Source organism: Mangifera indica, chromosome 5 (genome assembly GCF_011075055.1).
Source record: "Mangifera indica cultivar Alphonso chromosome 5, CATAS_Mindica_2.1, whole genome shotgun sequence".
NCBI lineage: Eukaryota > Viridiplantae > Streptophyta > Magnoliopsida > Sapindales > Anacardiaceae > Mangifera > Mangifera indica.
Window position 1 is genome coordinate 14,953,941 of NC_058141.1, and position 24,459 is coordinate 14,978,399.

Here is a 24,459-nt window from a genome sequence, read left to right on the forward strand (position 1 = left end):
AATAACCAACAAAATAATATTACATCTTTAACACGGTAATAAATATGGAGTAAAAAATTGTTATACACCTTGGATTAGTAAATACACCAAGATTGAATAAAAATAAGACTAAAGGACTTATTCCCACCTAAACTTTACTTTTTTCTTAAGTTCTCACCCGTTATTTTTTTAAAATTCAAATACTTATTTATGAATTATTAAATTTAATTAAATTTATTAGATCTAGAGGTAAAATTGTTATTTGATGAGTAATATTAAAAAAATATATAACTTTATCTCATTTTTCTCTTTATACCTTAAAAACTAGTAATTTTTTCTAAACTTAAGTTTTGAAAAAAATTACATTTTTCCTTATTAGGTTTAGGGTTCCTCTAGCAATAAACTCTCTTCCTTTTTTAACTATCTCTCCATTTGACGATGAACTTTCTCCTTTTATTAGTGACAAACACCTTTATCTTTGATAAATATAACTTTGTTGATGACAATAAAGATAATGTCATTGTCATTAAAGAATGAAGAGAGTTTATCATTAAAGGGAGAGGTCACCAGATAAGAGAGAGAGCTCATTGAGGGGAAACCCATAAACTTAGTAGAGAAAAATGTGACTTTTTTAAAACTTAACATTTGAAAGAAAATTATTAATTTTGAGGGTTTAGAGAGAAAAATGAGAGAAAATTTTACAACTAATTGATTTAATTAATTTTAACAATGAATGAGAAATTGGAGAAAGAGTAAACTTTGAGTGGGGATATCTCTTTTGGCCTAAAAATAGAGTATGAAAGATAGAATATTAAATAGGGCTTTGTTTATATGAGGGATAATTTAGCAACGAAAATAGATAAAAATAAAGAAATATTATTTAATAAGTGAAATAGTGAAAAGTTATATCAAAATAGTGTTATTAATAATATTTAAAAAAAAAAAAAAAAGAGAAGGAAAGCAATTTTCAACTTTCCAACCGGTATGAGAGTAGGAAAAAAATTAAAAGAGAGCCATCTATCCCATTTCATTTTTCAGCCTTCTGCCGAACAACCGCCATCTTATAATCCCTCTCGGTATCGCTCTTTAAATCTTCAAAATTTCTTCCTTACTTCTCTTAACCCTGCAGTATCTTTCTTCGACAGTATAAACAGATCCGTTGGCAAACCTATTCCGGTCTTTTGTCGCGCCTATTTCTTGAAAAACCCTAGCGCAGCCTCTCCAGGTAATCTTCTTCTTTTGTGCTTTTCCTTTTACTGATAAAATTTCTGTGCGTGAAGGAAAATACTTCTTCTTTGATGTTTATTTGGTCATTATAGTTATTAAATAGGGTTTTGATTTCCTGTTAAGTGTTTAACAATTTCAATTGCTGAAGTGATTATTTATTTTACTGGAGATGTTACTTATAGCTCATATGTGTTCATTTTTGTAGTCTCCAAAGCATTCTACATTAATGATACTGCTATTTTGTTAGCCATACTATCAAGTTTGAAAATTTTGAATGTCGCTTGTTGGAGTGAAAATAATCATTCTAGTTTAGTGGTTGTGCTTTTGCTCTAAAGGTTTTGGCTACCTGCGGTGTGCTTATTTATGATAGTTCAATGAAGACTAAATAAAATTAGCTGTTTGGGATAGTGATGGCAGAGAGATAGTTGTACTAATTTGGTTTTGTATTTTGCAGGAAGATCTTTTTGGTCTGAGGTGTCCTTAGGGTAGAAACCCTAAAGATCTTGCAGATTATTAATTTTATGTGAAATTGTTTTGAGATTTTTTGCTGTGTCAGTTTGAACAAAAGTTATTAGTTTCTTCCTAGAATAAATGTTAGGCGCATTGCCAATCCTGCCTCTTCCTGAACCTCCTTCTGACGGGGATCTTGGACCTCTTCCCCCATCGCAAGTGACAGAGCAGAAGGAAGAGAAACCTTCAAATGAGGAGCAGAGCAAAACTAACTCAGCACCTGCATCAGTTGCAACCCATACAAGAACAATTGGAATAATACACCCACCTCCAGATATCAGAAACATTGTTGACAAAACTGCTCAGTTTGTTGCTAAGAATGGACCAGAGTTTGAGAAGAGGATTATTGCCAACAATGCAAACAATGCGAAATTCAATTTTCTGAGTAGTTCGGATCCTTACCATGCATATTATCAACATCGACTGGCCGAATTTCGTGCACAGAATCAATCTTCTACCCAGCAATCTCCTTCTCAACCTGCAGATACTGCTGTGCCCGAATCAGCTCCATCTGCACCCATTGCCGATAGCAATGAAGCTGATGTGAAGCCAGATACTGTTTCCCAGTTTAAGCTGCCCATACGTAAAGTTCTTGAGCCTCCAGAAGCAGAACAGTATACTGTGCGGCTCCCTGAAGGGATTACTGGTGAAGAACTTGATATCATTAAACTCACAGCCCAGTTTGTAGCTCGTAATGGAAAATCGTTCTTGACAGGATTGACTAGTAGGGAGATCAACAACCCACAGTTCCATTTTTTGAAGCCAACGCACAGTATGTTTACATTTTTTACCCAACTTGCTGATGCTTATTCAAAAGTCTTGATGCCTCCTAAGGGGTTGACTGAGAAATTGAAGAAGAGCGTTGCTGACATGACAACTGTCCTTGAACGATGCTTGCATCGTCTAGAATGGGAGCGTTCACAGGAGCAGGCAAGGCAAAAGGCTGAGGATGAGATTGAGCAGGAGAGGATGCAAATGGCTATGATTGATTGGCATGATTTTGTTGTTGTTGAGACAATAGACTTTGCAGATGATGAGGATGACGACCTACCTGCACCTATGACTCTTGAGGAGGTTATAAGGAGGAGTAAGGTATCTTCTATGGATGAAGATGAGATTCTTGAACCTGCAAAGGAGGTGGAAATGGAAATGGATGAAGAAGAGGTACAGCTTGTCGAAGAGGGCATGAGGGCTGCTAGTCTTCAAAATGATGATGAAATGAAAGAGGCAAAGGCAAATGAGGAACCAGAACCACCGATGAGAATTGTGAAGAACTGGAAGAGACCTGAGGAGAGGATCCCTGCTGAAAGAGATCCAACAAAGTATGTTGTTTCTCCCATCACTGGTGAGCTCATTCCTATTAATGAGATGTCTGAACACATGAGAATTTCCCTTATTGATCCGAAGTACAAGGAGCAAAAAGAAAGGATGTTTGCTAAGATTCGAGAGACAACTCTTGCTCAGGATGATGAGATTTCTAGAAATATTGTGGGACTGGCACGGACACGTCCTGATATCTTCGGTACCACGGAGGAAGAAGTTTCTAATGCAGTCAAGGCCGAGATTGAGAAGAAGAAAGATGAACAACCAAAGCAGGTAATATGGGATGGTCATACTGGAAGCATTGGGCGCACAGCAAATCAAGCTATGTCTCAAAATATGAATGTTGATGATCAAAATGATGCTGCCAACAGTGACCTAAGAAACCTACCTGGTCCTGCAGCTCCTCCTCCTCGACCTGGTTTGCCTTCTTTGCGTCCTCTACCCCCACCAGCAGGACTTGCCTTGAATCTTCCTCGTGGGCCTCCAAACATGGTGCAATACCCACCTCCAGCTAGTGGTGGGATGCCAGTACCTCAACCAAGGCCATATAACGTTTCGGCAATTCCATCACTCCGGCCACCCACTCCGCCAATGCCAATGACAGGACAGCAACACATCATGGTGAGTCGACCACCTCCCCTGCCTCCATCAATTTCAGTGAATCCATCTGGTATGCCTGTACCTCCCCCACCTGGATCCCAGTTTACACCCATGCCAGTTCCCCAACCTTATGCCCATCTCCCAGTACCTCCACCTCCTTCTATGCCTATGATGCAGCTGCCACCTTTGCCGCAAGGAATGCCTCCTCCACCACCACTAGAAGCTCCTCCGCCACTTCCTGATGAACCAGAGCCAAAGAGGCAGAAGCTTGATGATTCTATGCTTATTCCTGAAGATCAATTTCTGGCCCAACATCCAGTGAGTATATTTTTAAATTAGTTCCTTTTCTACTTATGGTTTTTTTTTTTCATTTTTTTAATTTTTTATTTACAGATGAGTAATTTCTACTTGATCTGATTGAAATCGTGCATTTTTCTTTTTTGTGCAGGGACCTGTTCGCATCAATGTGTCTGTTCCCAATGTTGACGAAGGAAATCTCAAAGGGCAACTTCTTGAGATTACATTGCAGTCTTTATCTGAAACTGTTGGCAGCTTGAAGGAGAAAATTTCTGGGGAGATCCAACTTCCTGCAAACAAACAGAAATTGAGTGGAAAAGCTGGTTTTCTTAAGGACAATATGTCGCTGGCATATTATAATGTTGGAGCTGGGGAAACACTTGCCCTTTCTTTGAGAGAGCGTGGTGGTAGAAAGAGATAATGGGTTCCTTAACTGGGTTTTTTTTAAGGTTTTCGTTGGAACTTCCTTATTATCATTAGAGTTTTACAATTTCCCTATAGTATGACTGTAGTCTTTTATTCTACCTTTGATGTTATATGATGGATATTGTATTGTCATTTACCTTTAGGGTAACTATTTGAGACCTCTTACTGGTATCTTTTGAACTGATGATTAATTCGATATCTACTACAGATCCAGCTTCTTGGCATCTCTCAGATGCAATGAAAATTATAGGAGTTTGTTTTGCTTAGGCAGAGCAAGTCATCTACTTATCCTACTATATAACTGCTCTTTTTTGCATCTTTAGTCAGTTCTCTTGAGAATCTATTCTTGGCAGTCTTATTTTTGTTCTACATTAGCCATTAGTAGGATTTCTTGGTGTTGAACAGACTCATATATTATTTCTTGAGTCTATTTTTAATTTTATAATTGTGAGATTTTATCCTGAGCAATTTGGTGAATTAAAGCAGACTCGAACCGCTGACATCCGCCACAGGGTAAACCACTGCCTCTCAGGCCTCCACTGATTCTACCATAGAGGCCAATGATAGACAATAACTCTCCCCCCGAACACAGGCGTTGATAAGATGCTTCCATTTAGTAGCACCTTCGGATGGCATAGCCTTAAAGCAAAGTGAAGGGTGAGGTTCAAACAAGGGAAGGCTTACGGTGGATACCTAGGCACCCAAAGAGGAGGAAGGGTGTAGTAAGCGACGAAATGCTTCGGGGGGTTGAAAATAAGCATAGATCAGGAGATTTCCGAATAGATCAACCTTTCGAATTGTTGTTGAATCCATGGCAAGCAAGAGACAACCTGACAAACTGAAATATCTTAATAGCCAGAGGAAAATAAAACAAAATTCCCATAGTAGCAACTACCGAAATAAGAACAACCTTCTTTAAAAATTGAATATTTGTCTTTCTGTTAGAGTTGAAAAAATGTTTTATATGATGATACGGATCATTTATGTATTAGATATTTGCAAATTATAAAAACTTTAAATTATATTATTTCTCCAAATTTATTTTATCTAATCATACAATATATATTCAAAATAAATAGAAAAGTAATGGGACGTATATTTTAAATAAATATCAGTTTAAGTATTAATAATAATATATTATTATATAATTTAATATAATTTAATATTTAATTTAAAATTATTAAATATATAATAATATATTATTATTATTAATATTTAAATTAGAATTTTATTATAAATAATAGCCATCAAGAATTATCAAAACTCAATCATGTTTAATTTTTTTTAAAACCTAGGCACCAAGCTCTCAACCGGTTTTAGTTTTCACAATGACCAATATACCCTTCTATACTTAGAAAAAAAAACAGGCAACTAGGGATTAAATGATAGCTTCGCGGGGGAGACAGTTTGATTCAGGCGACAGCGGCGTTCGGGCAATATTGGTATGAATCAGATGTTCGTTCTCACTCTTAATTTCTCCAATTTCTTGGAATGTTAAAGCAAGATTTGTGCTTCTCTTTTCATATGTTGAAAATTCTTTGTGACGTTTTTAGTTTGTTGAATATTCAGTTATTTCCAGGGATTCTCTGCACAACAGGCGTGCCACTGGTGGCAAGAAGAAAGCCTGGAGGAAGAAGCGTAAGTAAGTAGTTCTACCGGTTTTATCTTATGTATGTTATGTGTTATTCCACACATTTATTCATGTAAAGTTTCGTATGTTTATATTACAGGGTGACTTTTGGTAACTTGGTTTGTGGTAAACCTTTAGTTTTAGCCTAAGAGATCAATTAACTTGTGGGTGAAATTTGTACTTCAAATTGATTTTCTTCCTTCCGTGTCATATGTACTCTTTTATTTTAGCAGATAAGCCATTTACATGATAGATAGCTAGTCTTGTAGAATTTTTTTTTCCTTTTTCCATTTCATCCTTGGTTTAGAAACAGGAACCATCATATGGGTGGGTGGGCTTTCAGTAAATGTTTGAGATATTGATCCCTAGTGGGTACTTTTTTAGATTTGGTTAACTGTCGTTTAATGTTTGCTTATTCATCATGTTTGGTTGGTTTATTAAGGTATGAACTTGGTCGTCAACCTGCAAATACCAAGCTCTCAAGCAATAAGACTCTGAGGAGAGTTCGTGTCAGAGGGGGCAATGTGAAGTGGAGAGCCCTGAGATTGGACACAGGGAACTATTCTTGAGGTAGTGAGGCTGTTACACGGAAGACTCGGATCGTTGATGTGGTTTACAATGCATCAAACAATGAACTTGTTAGGACACAAACTTTGGTGAAGAGTGCCATCATTCAGGTGGATGCTGCTCCACTTAAACAATGGTACCTTCAGCATTATTGTGACATGGTGAATTTTACCAGGAGGGAGAAGGTGCAGCTGCTGCAGCAGAAGAATCTAAGGAGAGGAACCATGTTGTAAGGAAGCTTGAAAAGCGCCAGAAGGATAGGAAGCTTGAAAAGCGCCAGAAGGATAGGAAGCTTGATCCCCACATTGAAGAGCAATTTGGGGCTGGTAGGTTGTTAGCCTTCATTTCTTCCCGCCCTGGCCAACGCGGCAGAGCTGATGGGTAAGTTATTGTAGCTTTTTAGATTGACCTTGTCATGTAGTATACCTGACTTGGCTTGTATTTGTAAATTGGTACGTATTGGAAGGAAAAGAGCTGGAGTTCGACATGAAGAAACTCCAATGGAAGAAGGGCAAGGGTGCCGGAGCTGCTGCTTAGACTATGTATTTCCCTGCTTCTGGCTTCAGTTAGTTGATTTTGCTTGCTCTGGTTTGGTCCTTTTGAAGGGCATTGCCATTTTCGAGCATGATATGACTAGGCATAATTAATATGAAACATGTTACTATCTTTACAATGTCTTTTATTTTATAATGGGCACTTTCTTTAACACTTTACTGTCAGATGATAATTTTGTAGCGGTAAGAAAGCAACTTGTTTTCGAATTTGAATTCTTAGTTTTCTAAACTAAAGGGACATAAGTTAAAATTTTAGTATATTTTATATATTATTGATTCAATAATAATTTTATTTTTAAATTTAATTGATTCTATTAATTTTAATAATTTATAAACAAAAATTTAGGTTTTTAATATTTAATGGTACTGATTTGGGCATCAACAAACCTCGGTGGGATTAAGTCCTTTGGCCCACTAAGTAATTATAGAATGGAAAAAGAGTTGGGACACTATTGTGCATTTTCCATTTTGGTTTTGAAAGGGATTACCATTGTTTTAATTGGATTCGGCCTAAAATGTGCGAACCAAAGTACGATTCTGTCATCTCAGTCTAGACAGGTTTAATCTTGCGAGTTGCGACAGTCAATTTTTTTTTTTTTTTTTTTAAATTTTAAGAAGCTTAAAAGATTTTTATATCTATTTATTTGTTAAATTTTTCTATAATCAGGTTAAAAACAAGCCCTCGAATTCCTATTAAAGAAAATGTTAATATTATCTATTACTAGCAAAGTTTTTAAAATTGGATTAATAATCAAATTAATTATTTTATTAATTCATAATTTAATCGATTTAATTAATCAATTTTTATTTAAACAATTATAATTAAATAAATATCGTAAAAAATTGAATTAATACTTTATAATATTATTTAATTATTTAATTAATTAATTTGAGTATTTATCTATTAAATATTTTTAAATATATTACTATAAAGAACCAATACAATTTTTAATCTCTTTATTTATACTAATAATACAATACACAACAATAAAATATAAATAATTCATGTAAACCGTATTTAATTCATCTTGAGTTTTTTATTTCAAATTTTAACAACATAAACTTTTTCGTATTCAAAACCAAATATATACATAGATTCTCAAAAACTAGAATTCCTATATTACTCGTATAACCAATTTTGATTGGGTTTAACCAATTTTTTAATTAGACAATAATTACATGAAAATTAAACCGAATTACAGATCGGTTCCTGATTGAACCAGCCAATCTAGTTTGGTTTTCGAAACACTGATTGCTAGAGAAGTTCTGGTCTTTCTATAGCTCTAGGTTTCAAATAAATAAAAAAAAATAGTCCGAACCACACATTTGGATCTCACTAAAACAACATATACCACTTTTATGTGAACTGAACATCAATTAAATTATCACCGACTAAATCAAGATTCCAATAGTGCATGTGCATCTAATCGCACACAATGTAACAAAAAATAATAATAAAGAATGAAAAATGTAATAATTTGACAGTGCTTGCCTCAGATCACACAGGCAAGCAAGTATACAGAGTCAACTTCTAAACAAATCACCTGGACGAAAGAATCCATTCCTACCCGATAATTTTCAGCCTCTCTTTCCTATGTTCAGCACTTGTGACTCAATTTTGCCTTAATCAACGCCCAATCAAAATGATAGATGGTTCTAGTAACTAAAACATATAGAGTGCTTCGATAGCCTGGAGCCCGGAACTCTAATGGTGGGTAAGATTGTCCTTGATAGCCAAATCAAATCAAGACCAAAATAGAAACGGATTTAAAATCTGCGGCAGTATAATCGGAGGCACTCCAAGTTATGGTAAAAGAGTTTCAACTCTACTCGGCTAGTGGAAGGTTCAACTCACCTGCTCTCCAATCAAATCAAGTCCAACAAGAAGGAAAGTAATTCCTTGAAACAAGAGGAAGTAGAAGTGAATTCCTTGCGCAGATAACAAGCTTCTCACTGAGGCAGTCAACAAAATAAATGCAAGTGCAAGTTCCTTCCTATACAATCTGTTTCTTTTTTTAACTCCAGCTTTCTTGGTTATCTCTAGTTTGTTCAGCTCAGCAAGGCCTGATTCTGAGGAGGACCTAAGGAGAGCGGTGGTATCAACTAGAGTTTCAGATTCCTTTTCAGCAAAAGCAACAAGGTCTGCTTCTGATGATCTTCCCAACTTTTTTGTAACTACCCACTCATAAGAGCTTCCAAAACGAAACAGTCCTGATATCATGGCATTGAATTTGGTAACTGACATGGTATTTTCAAATAGAAGGTAAGGGACTATAAAAGGAAATGATCGTGGTTCTGGAAGGATATTTAAGATGGACATGATTCCAGGCACATAAGAAACAACCCAAGCAGGTAATTCAGCTTCTGGTACAAACATGGTCAGTGGAAGTATGATGCAGAAGAGAGTGAATGAATAGAAGGGCAAGATAAGCTTCCGCAGGAGAAAGAAAAGAAAGATCAAATTAGCTTTCTTGGTCCAACTCACCTGAAATAAAGAAAAACAGCATTAACGAAGTGGTTACTTAAAAGTCCTGATGTTCAACTCATGTTCAGTTTCCATTCAAACATCTTAAGCTTTTTCTTCAAATCTATATGTCAAAATTGCATGAACAAAACATTCCCCGTTTATTCGTTGAAACGCATTAAAACTGATGTGGCCAGAGTACCTGTAGAAATACCTAAGTAAAATCTGTTGAGCTTTATAATTTAGTTAATTATCTAGATTTCCTAGACTGCTAAAGTAAAATTATCTCACTAAGAATTCCAGCGGTGTTGCAAACAAACAAATAGCTTGCATACAGTTCCATACCTTTGAACGGAGTATATCAACAAAGCACAACCGGAACAACTGCATTGGACCTGAATGCCAGCGGTATTGCTGTTTTTTGTATGCCTCATAGGATTCCGGAAGCTCACAAAGGGACTGCAAAAGGAGCATATTAACCATTTTAGAATCCAATTTCAAGATAAGAAATAGAACTCCACAAATGAAGATAAATCACATACTTTGACATCATTTAGATATACAAACTTCCATCCACAAAGATGAGCACGAACAGCAATATCCATGTCCTCAACAGTTGTTCGTTCCAACCAACCACCACATTCCTCAAGGGCTTTAATTCTCCATACACCAGCAGTTCCATTGAAACCAAAGAAATTGATGAAGATACCATTGACCTGCTGTTCAACCTCAAAATGGAATGATAAGTTTATGTTCTGCAATCTTGTAAGCAAGTTCTCGTCCTTATTTACAAAAGCCCACCTTGTTTGGACCAATGCTATATCATCATTCCCCTTTAATAAAGAAAAAGGAGAAATTAATATTCAGTAAGGTAAATAGTAATGAGTTAAAACATACAAGAATATAAATCCCCCCCAGATCAATACCTTAAAACATAAATGTGCACCCAAGTAACACTACACAACTTGAACCTAGGAAACCTACACTCAGTGTTAATTAACTCAGCCACTTGAACTAAAAGCCTTCCAGGACCTCAAGCCCATTTATAGCTTTCTAGGTTGAGTCTGAGCTAGAGTATTGCTATTTTTTCCTAAATCTATGCCTTCTCAGAGATGAAATTAATAAGCAATCAGGTCATCATGTCGAGTTGTCAATAACCAACAGTATGTCAAAATAAAATGAACAACATGCCTAGTTTGCACATTAATCGACCAAATTACTGCAGCAACACCAAATGGAATACACTCAATTACAAGGCACCTTTTGGCTGTCCACAATCATTCCACATTATAAATAGTTCCATGACTTTGTTATCAGCAATCAGCACAAAGACATAGCATAAATTGAAATGTCAGTTTATGACTATATTACATAAAAAAAGTATATATATAAACCAATGATCAAATCAAATCCAATCAGTTCAGCATACCTGAAAACACAAACTTCAAATTTTAAACATGTTTGAGCAAATAAAAAATTTAATTAACATGGATTATTGAGTTACCTTGAAAAACGGAATTGTTTTCTTCAAGAAATCTGGTCCAGGCTGAAAATCTGCGTCAAAGATTGCCACAAATTCGTAATCTTTTACGTAATCGCAGCCCATTGCAGATTTTAGATTCCCAGCCTTATAGCCTGTTCTTATAAGACGATGTCTGTATAAAATCCTAAAACCTCTCTGCTGCCATTTCTGTACTTCTGCCTTGATAAGGTGCTGCACATCTAAATCATCTGAATCGTCAAGAACCTGTATGAGCATTCTCTCCCTTGGCCAGTCCTGGATACAAACTGCAGCAATAGATTGTTGATAAACCTGTGAAGCATCGGTCAAAAAACATCAAGAATTAGTACCAAGATGAGGTAAAAGAACAAAAAATGCAAAACCAAATAAGAGCAGTTTACATAACAGTATAAATGTCAAAGTACCTATTGTTGCAGCAGAAAACAAAAGAAAGCATCACAAATGCACAATCAATGAATTTTGAGGAAAAAAGGGAAAAAAGAAGTACATTTTATTTGTAGTCAAGATGTACTCAGAATTTGAGTAAATCAGATGAAACAGAATCACAGAAGTTAATTACAAGTATGATATTTAAGGAAAGATTAATTAGTTTTTTTCTCAGGGAGGTTTCTTCCACCTTCTTTCTCCTTGCTTTCCACAAATACCAGCTCATTTAATTACACAAAATAATGATAACCACAGTCATATCTAAAGAATTTAACTAAAAATGAAATTTGCCACTGTTCATGTTCATGCTGCTGAATACAAAACAAAGCTTTGCATGTAGATTCAGTAACAGTTAAATGGGCTTCATTATATTAAACATTTCAACTAGCTCAACTAAACTAACACAATACTTGGTTAAAATTAAAATACACAAACTCGTAAATTAATTAAGAAACTAAATGGTTCAATGAAGTCGGGATTCGAAACCTACATCAGCTTACCTCCCTCTCATTGCACATAGGAATCTGTAACAAAACCATGGGATAGTCCTCTAAATTCTCTCCCTCTACATCTCCAACCGGATACTCCATTACAGCCGTCGGTTTCAGTCTCTTTAACTTGATCCAAACACATCCCAACAACAATGCCACACGATCCACTGACTGTACCAAAAACAATACAATACACATGTTGGACAAACTCTTTAACGGTGGCCCTATATAATCCGCTCTAATCTCCAACCATTTGGCGTATACCAACTCCACCATTAGCTCGGCCGACCCCACAGACGGCGGACTGAAATGCCATCCCTTAAAATAAGCAACTAATTCGAAACAGAGTAATACAATAACTAGAATCAAGAAGCCTTTTATTAGACGGTACATCTTCGAGTGTGCTGAATCCGACGGTGAAGAATCAGAGGATTTGATTCTACGATTGGCAGTGCGAAGGATATAAATTAAGGAGTTGGTAATCCATGCCAGGGAGTTCCCGATTTGCTGGAATTTAATGAGATAGATCCCTGAGAGTTGTCGAGCGCTCCGAGTCCGAACTTCCTTCTCCACCGTCGGATCGGAGTTAGGGGAGCCGATCTCAACGGCAAAGAAGGAAGTGGTAGGAACGGAGATGTCGGACTTATCTTGAAAGAGTTCGTGGCCATTCTCTCTTTGCTTGTTCCACCATTCTTGAAATTCATAGTTTGGTGGACGAGGCATAGATTAGAAGAAATGTGAATAAATCTGAATAATAAAAAGTAACTACAGGTATTTGCTATTGCTTTGGTTTTGGATCTGTGTTATTAGGTATGGGAGTGTGATACGGAAGATGAAGGGCTCTGGCTCTGCTAATTCTGGTAACCAAAAATAGTGGAGCTCTAGCTCTACTTTGCTACTTTGCTTTACCTTGCCTTGCCCTTGCTATGTAGTGCGATGTTTGTTGGCGATGTAAACAGGCCAAGCGAGGTTAATTGCTTCATTTTACAATCTCCACGCGCTAAATCGCGGAGAGGAGTCGGTGCGCGTGCCTTACTTGCTGCGTCATCCTTGTCAACATGATGTGTGTAAGCTAATGACAATTAAGAAGAATACTTTATTATTAAAATTAAAAAGTTATTTTAAAAATATATATGGTTATATTAGATTAAATTTAAAAAAAAATTAAAAGAATATAAATAATTATTATATTTAATTAATGATAATCATTAATCATTTCTTCCTTTTCTATCGCACATTGATAAACCCCCTGCCAATGTTATTTTCATCAAGCCACTACACTCTATAAGCCAATCCACACTCCTAAGCCCTTAAGTTACCATTATCTCACTCTCTAAAACCTTTTTTTTTGACTCAAATGAAGTTGACATTATTGAGGTCGGTTGCACTCAAATTATAAGGTTATGATGGTATGGCAGGGTTATGGTTGTTTATAGGCCAAACGACTATTTCCCACCCAAGGTTTAACGTTTTCTTAAATGTCTCCCCTTTAACTATAGAAACACCAAACACCTACCCATGACCGGTTAGATTTAACCAAACCCTAACGCCTAAACATTTTATCTCTTTTTAACCCCCTAAACTTTAAAAACTAACATTTTTTCCCAGCCTAAGTTTTAAAAAACCGTAGTTTCACCCTAGGGTTTGATTTTGAAATCTCCGGCGACCTCTCCGGCTCCGTTGCTGACGGCCTCTCCCTCCCGAAGCAATCTCTCCTTCCGGCGATATCTTTCCTCCCATTTGGAGGTCCGATCGGCTCCCAGAGACGCCGTGGGAGACGAAGAACTTCGTCGGGAAGACGAAGTTCTCCCAGACGAAGACGAAGCCGTCTTCTTCGTCTGGGAAGACGAAGAACTTCGTCTCCCACGGCTCTCCGGGCGCCGATCGAACCTCCAAATGGGAGGAAATAGATCACCGGAAGGAGAGGTTGCTTCGGGAGGGAGAGACCGTCGGTAACGGAGCCGGAGAGGTCGCCAGAGATTTCAAAACCAAACCCTAGGGTGAAACTGCGGTTTTTTAAAACTTAGGCTGGGGAAAAATGTTAGTTTTTAAAGTTTAGGGGGGTAAAAGTATTTCTATTTTAGTTTATTTTTAATATTATAGCGAAAATGACGATTTTACCCTTACCACCGTTAGGGTTTAGTTAAATCTAACCGGCCATGGGTGGGTGTTTGGTGTTTCCATAGTTAAAGGGGGGACATTTGAGAAAACGCTAAACCTTGGGTGGGAAATAGTCGTTTGGCCTTGTTTATAATAATGATTATAGTTTTCAAACTAAAATTGTAAGGATTGAATTGTAAATTTTTAAACTTGTAACATGGTTAAATGCATGTTCAAAATGTTAATGTAAGATATGTGAGTGGATGAAAAGCTTTAAGGCTAACCTTGAATGGAAAACGTAAATTACTCATGTTGTGTTATTGATTCATTGACTTATCATAATCAGTTTCATACACAAAGTGTTACGCGTAATATGAAGACTTCAAATATTTTTTAATATTATAATTTCTTTAGACTTAGACTTTTCAAATAGCTTAATTTTTTTTTAGGAGAAAAGATTTATTCCCACACAAGGTTTGTTGGAATAACCAAGTTTTACTTGTTAAATTTAAAAAACTTAAATATCAAACTTTTTATTAAAATTTATTATTAGAGTTAAAAATAAAAATATTATTTAGTTAAAAATATTTAAAAAACTAAAAACTTATCATATTTTTCTTTCTTAGTTTAAAAATATAATAATTTTTTTCATCTAAAGTTTAAAAAGTGATAATTCCCCCTCAAAGGTTTTGAAACTATCACGAAGAAGACAAACTTCCCCATCTTCTTCACTGGTCTCTTTCCCTCCCTCTCCAACAAATTTATCGATCTCTCTCCCTCTTTCCTAAATCATTTTCGTCTTTCAAACGAAGATGACTAACGATCAAGGGAGAAAGATTAAAAGGGAAAGAGAAGTCAGGAGGGAGAGAGAATACGATCGAACATGGCGATAGTCACTAGAAATGGTGACAGTTTTAAAATCCTAAAAAGAAAATTATTACTTTTTAAACTTGAGTAGGGGAAATTATTATATTTTAAAACTAAAAGAGGAAAATATAATAAATTTTTAGTTTGTTTAATATTTTTAGTTAAATAATATTTTTATTTTTTTAATTATAATGATGAATTTTAACATAATAGTGGATATTTAAGTTTGTAAAACTTAAAAGTAAATATTTAGCATTTCAGCAAACCTTGGGTGGGAAAAGGCTTTTCGCCATTTTTTTATATTATTATCACGTTACAATCTTAATGACATTTATTAGATCACACCGACATACATGGTGACGGGATTATCTGAGGTTGTTGCAGTAGAAACTTGAGTCGTCTAGCTGTAAACTTCGATCAGTAACAAATAATATCATGAAGCTGCAAATTCTGCAAAATCAGTTGTAGTGGAGTGGGGGAAAATTCTGAAATATTATGTGGTGGACAAACCGATAATCCCCACTGCAACACTATCACCACCTGTTTGATGTGGATGTGAGAATAAAGTTGTTTTCCCGTTCTAGAGTTCAAGGGCAGTAGAACACGAGCTGAGTAACTGTCTTTCAAACACATCTTCTTTGGAACCACTACCAAAAGAAATAAATTACCTCAAAATTTATAACTTCCTCGAGAATCTTGGGTAAATAGTTGGTGGGTGGGAGAGAAAAGAATTTATAATAAAGAATTAAGTATGTGCTTAGGCCTTTCTGTATTGGCGTAGGACCATTTAGCTTCAAGAAAGTGACAGCACCTAAACTCGTATGGCTGGAGTTAAAATGGTAAGAGTGCAGCAGTACAACATACATTAATTTGTAGGGTCAATTTAACTGTATTATGGCACAGAGTTATGATAAAAATTATACAGATACATGCAGATTGTATTTGGGGTGAGCTTTGTGAAGTCTGTGGATGGATTGAACCACCTGGTTTTTGCCTTCATCTGACATTGGAATTGGACTTGTCTTTTAGATTTGCTCAAGTCTGGCCCATTAGCTAGGCCACTTTCCCGGAAGCTGGGATCCCCAACTTACTCACCACCGGCCCATACCTATATTTCTATATAACCCACCCATTTATATATATTTATGTACACTTACAATTATATATATATATATATATATTTTATAATACAATATAAAATTAATAAAAAATTATACATATTTTAAAATATATTATATGTTCGTCCATACTACTGGCAGTCGAAGGATTAATGTAGACTAGTTAGTTTCATCAGCATATCATCCAATTTAGCGATCCCACTAAAGACTTTCTCCTCGGTCAAATTTATTGTGATTTTTTTTTTTTCTGAAGAGATGCATGCATATAATGAAGTCAGAAAAACAGTGATTGATACGATGCTCGGGAAACAACTTAGAAATTATCCAATTGGAGAAACAGAGGGTTGGTCTTAGTCCAAATATCTTTTGAAAATCAATGTACAGGAACAGTGATTGGTACCCTTGGCTTTTGAAAATTATTGCATTTTTTCCTATATATCACAATTGAATAGTTTAGAATAATGATTTGACACTCAGAAAACGGGCTGCATCCAGTTTTCAGTTGAAAATTCTTGAAGTTCACATCACAAGGCCCAAAAAAGTCTTGCTTTTTCCTGGAAACTGCGTTGCCTTGGAAGACCATCTAACTTTGACAGCTTTGGGCTCACAATTCCCACCAGCTGGATTAGTGGCATCACTTGAGCTGGGATGTTAAGATGAGAAGAATTCTAATTTTAATATTTAAAAAATTAATGCATGGATCATAAACACCGCAATCTCAACCACGTGGCATTGTTTTAGAGGCTATTTACAATTTTTTTTTTCCTATTCCACAACGTAATTAAAAAAAAAAACAGACTTGATATTCGAAAAGTTGTTGACTTTTGCAGTTTTATATTAGAAGGATTAAAAAGGTTGTAAAAAAGAGTGGCATTCCCTTTTACAGATTATTCTACTCACTCCGTTTTTACTTTGTAAAGTCAATATTAACTGATGGGGCTCAGATTCATCACGATGATCAGTGGTTAAATCTACGGTTTAGAAGGAATGACTGTAAGGGGACCCACCCATGACCCAAGAGAAGAAGTTTAGTAAAACTTTTGAGCAATCCAAGTGATGGACTGACGGTGGACACAAATGATAAAAAATTAAAATTAAAAATTCCTGACAAAATTTGTCTTCAAATGCAGAAAATAAATAAAAAACACGGTTACAGTTGGAGAGCAGGAAATTAATTAATAATGGGTGGTTGTTGAAACAAATGATGGGGTTTTATAAAGAATAACACCAACCAAAAGTAAAAAATAAGACCCCAAGGGGGGTGAATGAATAGTGCTGTGAGGACACCTACCCTAATCATCACTATGATGATCCTTCCTCCCTCCCTTGAAAAATAATCATGCTTGTTAAGATCTACCATCCTAACCGTTCATTTTCGGTAAAGGGGCCTCATTTTTGTTTCGTTTTGGTGGGAATGGGATGATCAAACGCTGATTCGCGGAGACTCGAAGATTTTCTCCTTCAATTAACAATATTGATTTCAGGATTTGAAAATGACAATTGACCTGCAAGTTTCCCTACCAAAACGATAGAATAATCATGCTATTGCCAGGGAAATTAACAGTAGAATTGCAGAAAGATTTTGTTTGAATAATTTCAAAATGATATGAATTTCCACTTACACTTCAATAATTAACAATATTGCAGCTGTTTTCAGATAATTAACCAGGTCCAGGATTGGTTTTGGATTAATAAAGTTACCAGTCCTCTCTGTCAGGAAAATTAAACCAATCCCATCCAATCCAATGGCAAATCATTACAAATTAAAAAACAGCCATGATGGGAAAAATTAAAAAATCAATCCCTAGACACGTCGCGAAATGATTGGGCATTATAAAATTTGTTAGAGACAAGACTGTCACGTAAACATTTTTCAATGCTAATGCAACTGCTCTGAGAACACTCCACTCCACTCCTCTCCACATTCAAAGAATCTTTTTTCTGCAGACCAATAATACAAGGGTAAATTAAAAAAATAAGCATAACTGCGGTGCAGAAATCTTTTGTTAAACCCCAGAAACTGGATTTTACTAACAACCTCTCATGAAAAATATAATATTTTACAAGGGTATCTTTCCACTACAATAACTTATTTTTTAATATTTGGGGAATTACTAATTATATATAAAGGTGATTGGGTCGAGTCAGAATCTCACCACTGCCAACCTGGGATTCTTTATGATGCTTTTAGTTTGTATATTGAAATAAAACCAAATATTCCAAGTAGTAGTTACAACTTCTAATCTTTGATTGATTGATTGATTTGAATAATGTGCAGTAAAAAAGGAAGAACAGAAGAAGCTTCTGTCTCTGGTTAATGTATGAAAATTACACAAGGCCAAGATCTGCCAGAAATCATGGCTGACCCCAGCTCAAGATAATCTATGTTCTAATCACCCAAAACCGACGTCGTAATCACTTCAATTTAGACTTTTTGTATATTGGAAAGTGGCCAACATACACAGCTGGTTAACACTAGTTTTGAATCAAATCCACCTGATTACGCCATCTAACGAGGCCAATATGATGTGACATATTATAAAGTTTCGTAACAAATATTTGTGAAAGATCTTCTTGTTGAATTTTTAATAATGTTGTTCAACAACAATAATAAGGTAGAGATAGTGAAACCTCTGTCAGTCTAATTAGAATTAAGTATATCTTACATGTAGAGCTGCTGCTATACGACTTTGCATAAGATACAGTAGCAGTTTTAGAATTTTACAGTGGATACTTCGTAAAAAATCCACAAAAAAAAGAATTACCAAATCATTGAGAGAAGCTATAAGTAAGATAAAACAAAGACCAGAAAAAAAAAAAATTACTCAGTTCTTGTGCTGGTCCAAATTACATATTGTGTATATACAGCAGCCTTTGTCTTCTTCTGGACCTTGAATTTAGGACCAAAGAATGAATGATGATTGATGACTACAGCTCAAGTTTCATCTGGGTTACTTGATTTGAGCCTGCATTAGATGATTACTTATATCATTAATCACAATTTAATACTTCAATGAAAGTATTAGTTGTTGTTAATGACTTGATTTTCAGTTGGGTAGTCCTTTAATTACCATGAAAGCCCTGTGACTGTAACCGTGTTTCACTGTTCAGATTCTGACCTAAACCCATCTGAACAATGCTTTGAAGATCACCCTCACAGAAACTTGGAAACTGTAGAAATTCAGATATACAAATGAGAAAAATAACCCCGGAAAGGGAGTTTTATTTTATTTGTTTAATGTTAAATGAATTAATTACCTGAGGGACAGATTCTGGAAAATGGTCAAGCTGAGTTACTTGCATATTAAGGTTTCGGCATAGTGCGGTAGTATCCAATGGATCTACTGGGCATTGGGTCATTGTCCCATTAGAAATATTGCAATGTAAAGTTGCATTTTGCTGGGGCTGGTGCCCTAAAAAGCCTGGCGCCGAGGAATCTAATGGGAATATTGGATGTGGCAAAGGTTTGTTTGGTTGATATATCTGAAAAAAACATTTATCAATTAAAAAACTTCTTGTAGAAAAAAGAAACTTTTGTTTTAAGAACTTGAACTTACATCCTTTGACATTAAAGCATCCACATTAAAATCCAGCCTGGTGTTAACAGAAGCCAACTTCATGGATAGAAACTGCCATTAAAAAACAATTAACTATTATTAAACAACTTAAATGTGAACACACACTTATAAAAGTTGATTGATTAATAAGATTAAAAAAAAAAAAAGGTTCTTTCACCTCTACTTGACGTTGCAGTGACTGCACATAGTTAATAATTTCATCAAGCATCAAGGCTTTCCCGGTTACCTGGAATGGAAATGCAAATCAAGTGTTAGTGAGGCGACACAATTGATGTTCTTAAGCCTATGTGCTCTGTTCAAGTTTAGCAAATTTTAATCACCTTATTGCATCCTGGTACAAGATCTTGGAGAAGCTTCATTCGTTCGCTAATCTTCTCTCTTCGGACCTGAGAAATTGAGCATAATTGAGCAATATAAACAAAGAAAAAAAAAAACCTAATTATAGGTTGAATTAAATGTTGAATTGAGAGAATTGGGTTGAAATTCTCACTCTTTCAGCTAGACTGTGACTGTCAGTGGCTTGGCCCCTTCTTGCTCGAACATGAATGTAGTCCTTGGGAGGCTCCGGGGGCTTCGTATTAGCTTTGCTTTGTTTCTCATCCCCTGAATTTTTGACATCTTCTTTTGCTTCGTCCTCTGCTTTAACACTGCTATTCTCATTGCCATTTTCTTCGTTGGGTTTGCTTCTCTTGGAATTGTTTTTGTCATTACCTTCAGTAACCTGAATAAAAGGATTAATTTCCCCGGTTACAACCAAAAGTAAAAAAGAAATAAAGTTGTAAATAGTCAAAAAGGGGAAACTGAAATCATTTTTTTTTTTACTTAGGAGATGTAGTGTACCTTTGTAGCGGTGTTTGTTGATGGGGATGGTGCAGGTTCCTTTCCTTTTCCCCTAGAAGCAGCTTTTCTTTTCCTGGAATTGAAGTCATTTGTAGACTTTACACCAACCTCACCATTCGGAAGTTGTTGAGAAACTGAGGATTCCTCTTGAGAATTGGCCAATTCAGATCTATCCTGGAAAGGCGAACTTTTATTTCCCTGAACGCCATTAATTTGAGATCCAAGGACCTTGAGAGATGGAGTACTTGAAACACGCGACAGCCTCTCATTTGCCATCAATGAATTAGATCTAAAACCAATCTCAGGATTGCTGGGTCCAAAATGATGGGTTCTACCATTGAAACTTCTGCTGCTAAAGCGAGAAAACCTTGCAGCCCTCTCTGCAAATCCAGGATCAGCAGAGAATTCCGCCACAGTGGAATTCAAAGCCATTGAGTTTCCCAAACCGGGTAACTTGTCTTTAACCAAATGATCCATCATCGGTAAAACTAACTTGGGAGGAGAATTCAGAGGAGTAGTATAACACGAAGTGTTTGTGCTGTTGTTACCATTATTAACATAAGGAGGTAAAGAATGTGGTGAGATCTCGCCAGAATTTCCAATGTTGCCCAACTTGCCTATCAATTCTCTGATCATAAAGCTCTCATTAGAGATGTTTGAATTGGAAGCTGCCGGTGAAGACACTATGGAACTCAGAGCAGAGTCAAAGTGCAGACTATGATCGGTTGACTTTTCCCAATTGGGATTGAAAAAGCACTCAGAAGACTGCTCAGAGGAGCAATTGAGGTCTGTTGCTTGAATTTCCATGGCAGAAGAGAGAGAGTGCCAGGTGGGCATGGTTGATGTGGGTGTTGGTTCAAAGTGCATTGCAGGTGCAGGAATTCCTGCATTTAGGAAAAACTCATTTTCCATGAAGAACTGTTACTGCAATTAACTTACTAATAAAAGACAGTGGTTGAAAGAGTTTTAACACACACAAATGTATTACGGGATTGTTAAATATTGCTTAATGAACAAGAGGCAGAGCAAAAAAAGAAGGTGATTGATGTGCGGTTGGAATGAATTGTGGGTTCAATATGATTGCATTTGTATTGAATAGAGAGAAAGAGAGAGAGAAAGACAGAAAATTATTAGTTTAGTAGAGAAAAGCTAAACAAAAGCAGACAGAGTAGAGGAAGGGGAGTTGGGTTTGGGCTGGGATGGAGTTAAATAGCAGAAAGAGAAAAGGCGGTGTTTGACCTTTTGATATGCAAGCAATCCATTTCTTCTCTGTCTTTCTCCGTAAAAGGCGGAAGGACAAGTGTTGCCGGCCCTCCAACGTTAGACAACCTAATTTCTGTTTTCTTCTCTTCTCTACTGTCTCTATACTCAATGCCTTGAAAATAGATGGGGCAGATTTTCCATTCATAGCATTGGACATGGTTGATTTATGCTCAACTACCTACAGTTTATTACTGTAATTGAGTGTAAAACAAATCAAATATATAACACCCAGAGCTGTGTTCAACGTTTACACAATTTTATCTACTGTTCTTGTCTGTTCCCAATATGTCATTTCATATATCTTATCCCCGAAATAAAGCCTTTTTATGGAATGTAAAATTACACCAGTAATTTTTAATGGTAAGCACAGTGACAGGCAGTATGGTTTCACCGAAAAGAATTAAATGAGTAAGCTATGAATCCAAAGTCAGTTAAACTGGGAAAAATCTTATCTAATATATGTACTGCAGACCCAAACATGCATGCACCAGGAAAGGCTTCATATTGGACACATGGGCAAATCTAACCTGTCGGTATAGGCTTCGCAACCAATGAGTTGGGTGCCACTGAAAATGCATCAATGTCATGGATTTATTATGGGGCCAGCATTGACCTTAAAAACTTTTGAATGCGTTGCTCTGGGCTCTCGCTCGTTGCTTTGAAAAGTGGCGTTCCTTATTTCGATATATTAATTATTAATTCTACTGCTCATTGACAATGGGTTGCTTCCTCTGCATACAATGCATTTTACTAGTAATAATATTATATTTATTTGATTGGTATTAAGTATTAACGATCCACATAATATCATGGTAGATAATTTAATTATTTATTTTTTAAATCAAAATCATGAGATTTAAATAAATATTAAATAATAAATTATGAGATTTTATTTACCTGTATCTCTTTAGTAGTCGATTGATGTATATAATATTTAAACCATAAGTAACAATTATGATTATTATTAAACAAATGAGGGTAAAATTAAAAAAATATATTTTAAAAGTATTAATTTTATTACTTGTCAAGTGGGTTAATTTCAATGTAAAGTTTATTCTTATAAAATTATATGTATCGTATTCCCATAATTCCATAGGGTAAATATCTAATTTTATATGTAACAATGATTGGAGTCAAAAGTCAAAGTAAATTAAATTAAATGCACGGTCATTTTTTTTTTCTGAAATTTAAATAATATTCGCTCAGTCAAATCCTATCTCCCCGGTCAGCCCGGGTTTGGTCGGGTTCACATAACAGACCGACTAACTTGTTTTTATTTATTTTCTATTTCTTATAAGTAAATAACTTTAAACCCGCTTTCTAAGAAATGAGAGGGAACCCTAATTTACAGATATTTGTCGACATCAGCAGATACGAATACGAAATATGGCAAATAGATATTTACCCATTCATCCTCCAAACTTTGAATATTAAATTTAAAATTTTGAATGGTTTATGAAAGAGACAGTAAATATTCGTGTGTGTGTGTGTAGCGTGTTGCTGTAATTGCGTTTATTATGATATAGAGTAACTTAAAAAGAGATGATGACATTTTCATTATTATAACTCATGATGTGAATTTGTTGGATGTACAGGTAGAGATGAAAATTTTGATATGTATTTAAGGTTTTCAGCTTCTTTTTTTTTTTTTATAGAAATGGAGAAAAAAAAAAAGAGTCGAGATTGAGATAAAAAATATCTTCATAATCTAGAATAAAGATATATGTATCTCGCCCCACTTTTTTATATTAATATTTATATTTAAAATATTAACATATTTTTATAGTTTTAAATTATTTATGTTTTTAAAATTTATTTATATTTTATTGTGTATATTAAAATAATTAATATATAATATTTGTGATATTTAAAATAGTAGATTGATTTTAATTTTAATTAATTTTATTATTTAATATTTTTATGTTATATTTAGATAGTACAAAGAGCAAATTTTTTTCTGTGGGAATGGAGAAGAGGACAAGGAGAAGATTTTTTTCGTAAAAAAAAAATTTCTTCATGAGAAACAGGTAAAAAATCTTTGTCATCCCCTTAATGGAGACGAGAGACAAAGATTGAGATCTCCTCCTTGTTATCATCCTTATGTACGCTATTTAGTGTTTTGTCCAATATATTTTATAACAATAAATTATTAAATTTTGAAAATACTCACGTAAATCTATTACAAATATAAAAAAAGTATATAAATTTTTGGGGAGAAAAAATTCTTTTGAATTCTATTTTCTTTTTTTTTTTATCCAATCTCAAACTCATGATTTTGAATTTAAATGAATTAAGCTGTAACTATATTGAAAATATTATATTTATGTAAAAGTTAATATTTTTACTAAATAACAATTATCCAATGTTTTAAAGTGTGGGATTAGGTATGAAATTTTATTTGATGATCACCAAAAAAAAAATCTTTTCTGAATTTGAAATTATCTTATCGCTGGTCACTACTTTTAGTCTGAACTAAATTATTTATTAGTAATTATCTATTGCTTGCTGCATCAAACTGAGTTTGAAAAGTTGACTCCGTGTTGCTCTCTTTTTTTATTTTTAAATGTTTAAGGAGGTATTTTGCGTGTATAATATTTTATTATTAAAATATAAATATTATTTTAAAAATAGATTATTTAAAAAATTGTTAAGTATAAATAATTAATATATTTAATAA

At 34.9% G+C, this 24,459-nt stretch overlaps 3 protein-coding genes and 1 pseudogene across 4 annotated transcripts; 2 read left to right on the forward strand and 2 right to left on the reverse strand.

Annotated features, from left to right (window-relative positions):
- Window positions 1–944: 944 nt before the first annotated feature.
- On the forward strand, window positions 945–4,586 carry LOC123216807 (probable splicing factor 3A subunit 1). Its single transcript, XM_044637385.1, has 3 exons — window positions 945–1,204; window positions 1,661–3,957; window positions 4,088–4,586. The coding sequence occupies exons 2-3, from the start codon at window positions 1,798–1,800 to the stop codon at window positions 4,355–4,357; spliced, it is 2,430 nt and encodes an 809-aa protein (XP_044493320.1). The 5' UTR covers window positions 945–1,204; window positions 1,661–1,797; the 3' UTR covers window positions 4,358–4,586.
- Window positions 4,587–5,744: 1,158 nt separating this feature from the next.
- LOC123216391 lies at window positions 5,745–7,267 on the forward strand (annotated as a pseudogene).
- Window positions 7,268–8,468: 1,201 nt separating this feature from the next.
- Window positions 8,469–12,966, reverse strand: LOC123217224 (probable xyloglucan glycosyltransferase 6). 2 transcript variants are annotated; one of them, XM_044638067.1, is made up of 5 exons: window positions 12,026–12,966; window positions 11,082–11,390; window positions 10,120–10,296; window positions 9,923–10,036; window positions 8,469–9,598 (listed from the first exon to the last, which is right to left on the reverse strand). In XM_044638067.1, the coding sequence occupies exons 1-5, from the start codon at window positions 12,737–12,739 to the stop codon at window positions 8,960–8,962; spliced, it is 1,953 nt and encodes a 650-aa protein (XP_044494002.1). In that variant the 5' UTR covers window positions 12,740–12,966; the 3' UTR covers window positions 8,469–8,959. The 2 variants fall into 2 exon arrangements, with proteins under 2 accessions (XP_044494002.1, XP_044494001.1); XM_044638066.1 differs by having other exon boundaries at window positions 10,120–10,410; window positions 12,026–12,965.
- Window positions 12,967–18,723: 5,757 nt separating this feature from the next.
- Window positions 18,724–21,967, reverse strand: LOC123215787 (transcription factor bHLH62-like). Its single transcript, XM_044636027.1, has 8 exons — window positions 20,520–21,967; window positions 20,170–20,400; window positions 20,000–20,065; window positions 19,837–19,905; window positions 19,659–19,730; window positions 19,360–19,584; window positions 19,173–19,272; window positions 18,724–19,067 (listed from the first exon to the last, which is right to left on the reverse strand). The coding sequence occupies exons 1-8, from the start codon at window positions 21,429–21,431 to the stop codon at window positions 19,030–19,032; spliced, it is 1,713 nt and encodes a 570-aa protein (XP_044491962.1). The 5' UTR covers window positions 21,432–21,967; the 3' UTR covers window positions 18,724–19,029.
- Window positions 21,968–24,459: the final 2,492 nt, after the last annotated feature.

What these genes read in the sequence shown, in the direction of transcription:
- LOC123216807 (XM_044637385.1), top strand. Translation starts at nt 1,798, where the DNA reads ATGTTAGGCGCATTGCCAATCCTGCCTCTTCCTGAACCTCCTTCTGAC. An exon ending in AATTTCTGGCCCAACATCCA is followed by an intron (nt 3,958 to 4,087) that starts GTGAGTATATTT and finishes TTTTTTGTGCAG; the next exon opens with GGACCTGTTCGCATCAATGT.
- LOC123217224 (XM_044638066.1), bottom strand. Translation starts at nt 12,739, where the DNA reads ATGCCTCGTCCACCAAACTATGAATTTCAAGAATGGTGGAACAAGCAA. An exon ending in AAACAATTCCGTTTTTCAAG is followed by an intron (nt 10,411 to 11,081) that starts GTAACTCAATAA and finishes TCTTTATTAAAG; the next exon opens with GGGAATGATGATATAGCATT. An exon ending in TATATCTAAATGATGTCAAA is followed by an intron (nt 10,037 to 10,119) that starts GTATGTGATTTA and finishes CTCCTTTTGCAG; the next exon opens with TCCCTTTGTGAGCTTCCGGA.
- LOC123215787 (XM_044636027.1), bottom strand. Translation starts at nt 21,431, where the DNA reads ATGGAAAATGAGTTTTTCCTAAATGCAGGAATTCCTGCACCTGCAATG. An exon ending in GTCACAGTCTAGCTGAAAGA is followed by an intron (nt 20,066 to 20,169) that starts GTGAGAATTTCA and finishes TCAATTTCTCAG; the next exon opens with GTCCGAAGAGAGAAGATTAG. An exon ending in TTGTACCAGGATGCAATAAG is followed by an intron (nt 19,906 to 19,999) that starts GTGATTAAAATT and finishes TTTCCATTCCAG; the next exon opens with GTAACCGGGAAAGCCTTGAT.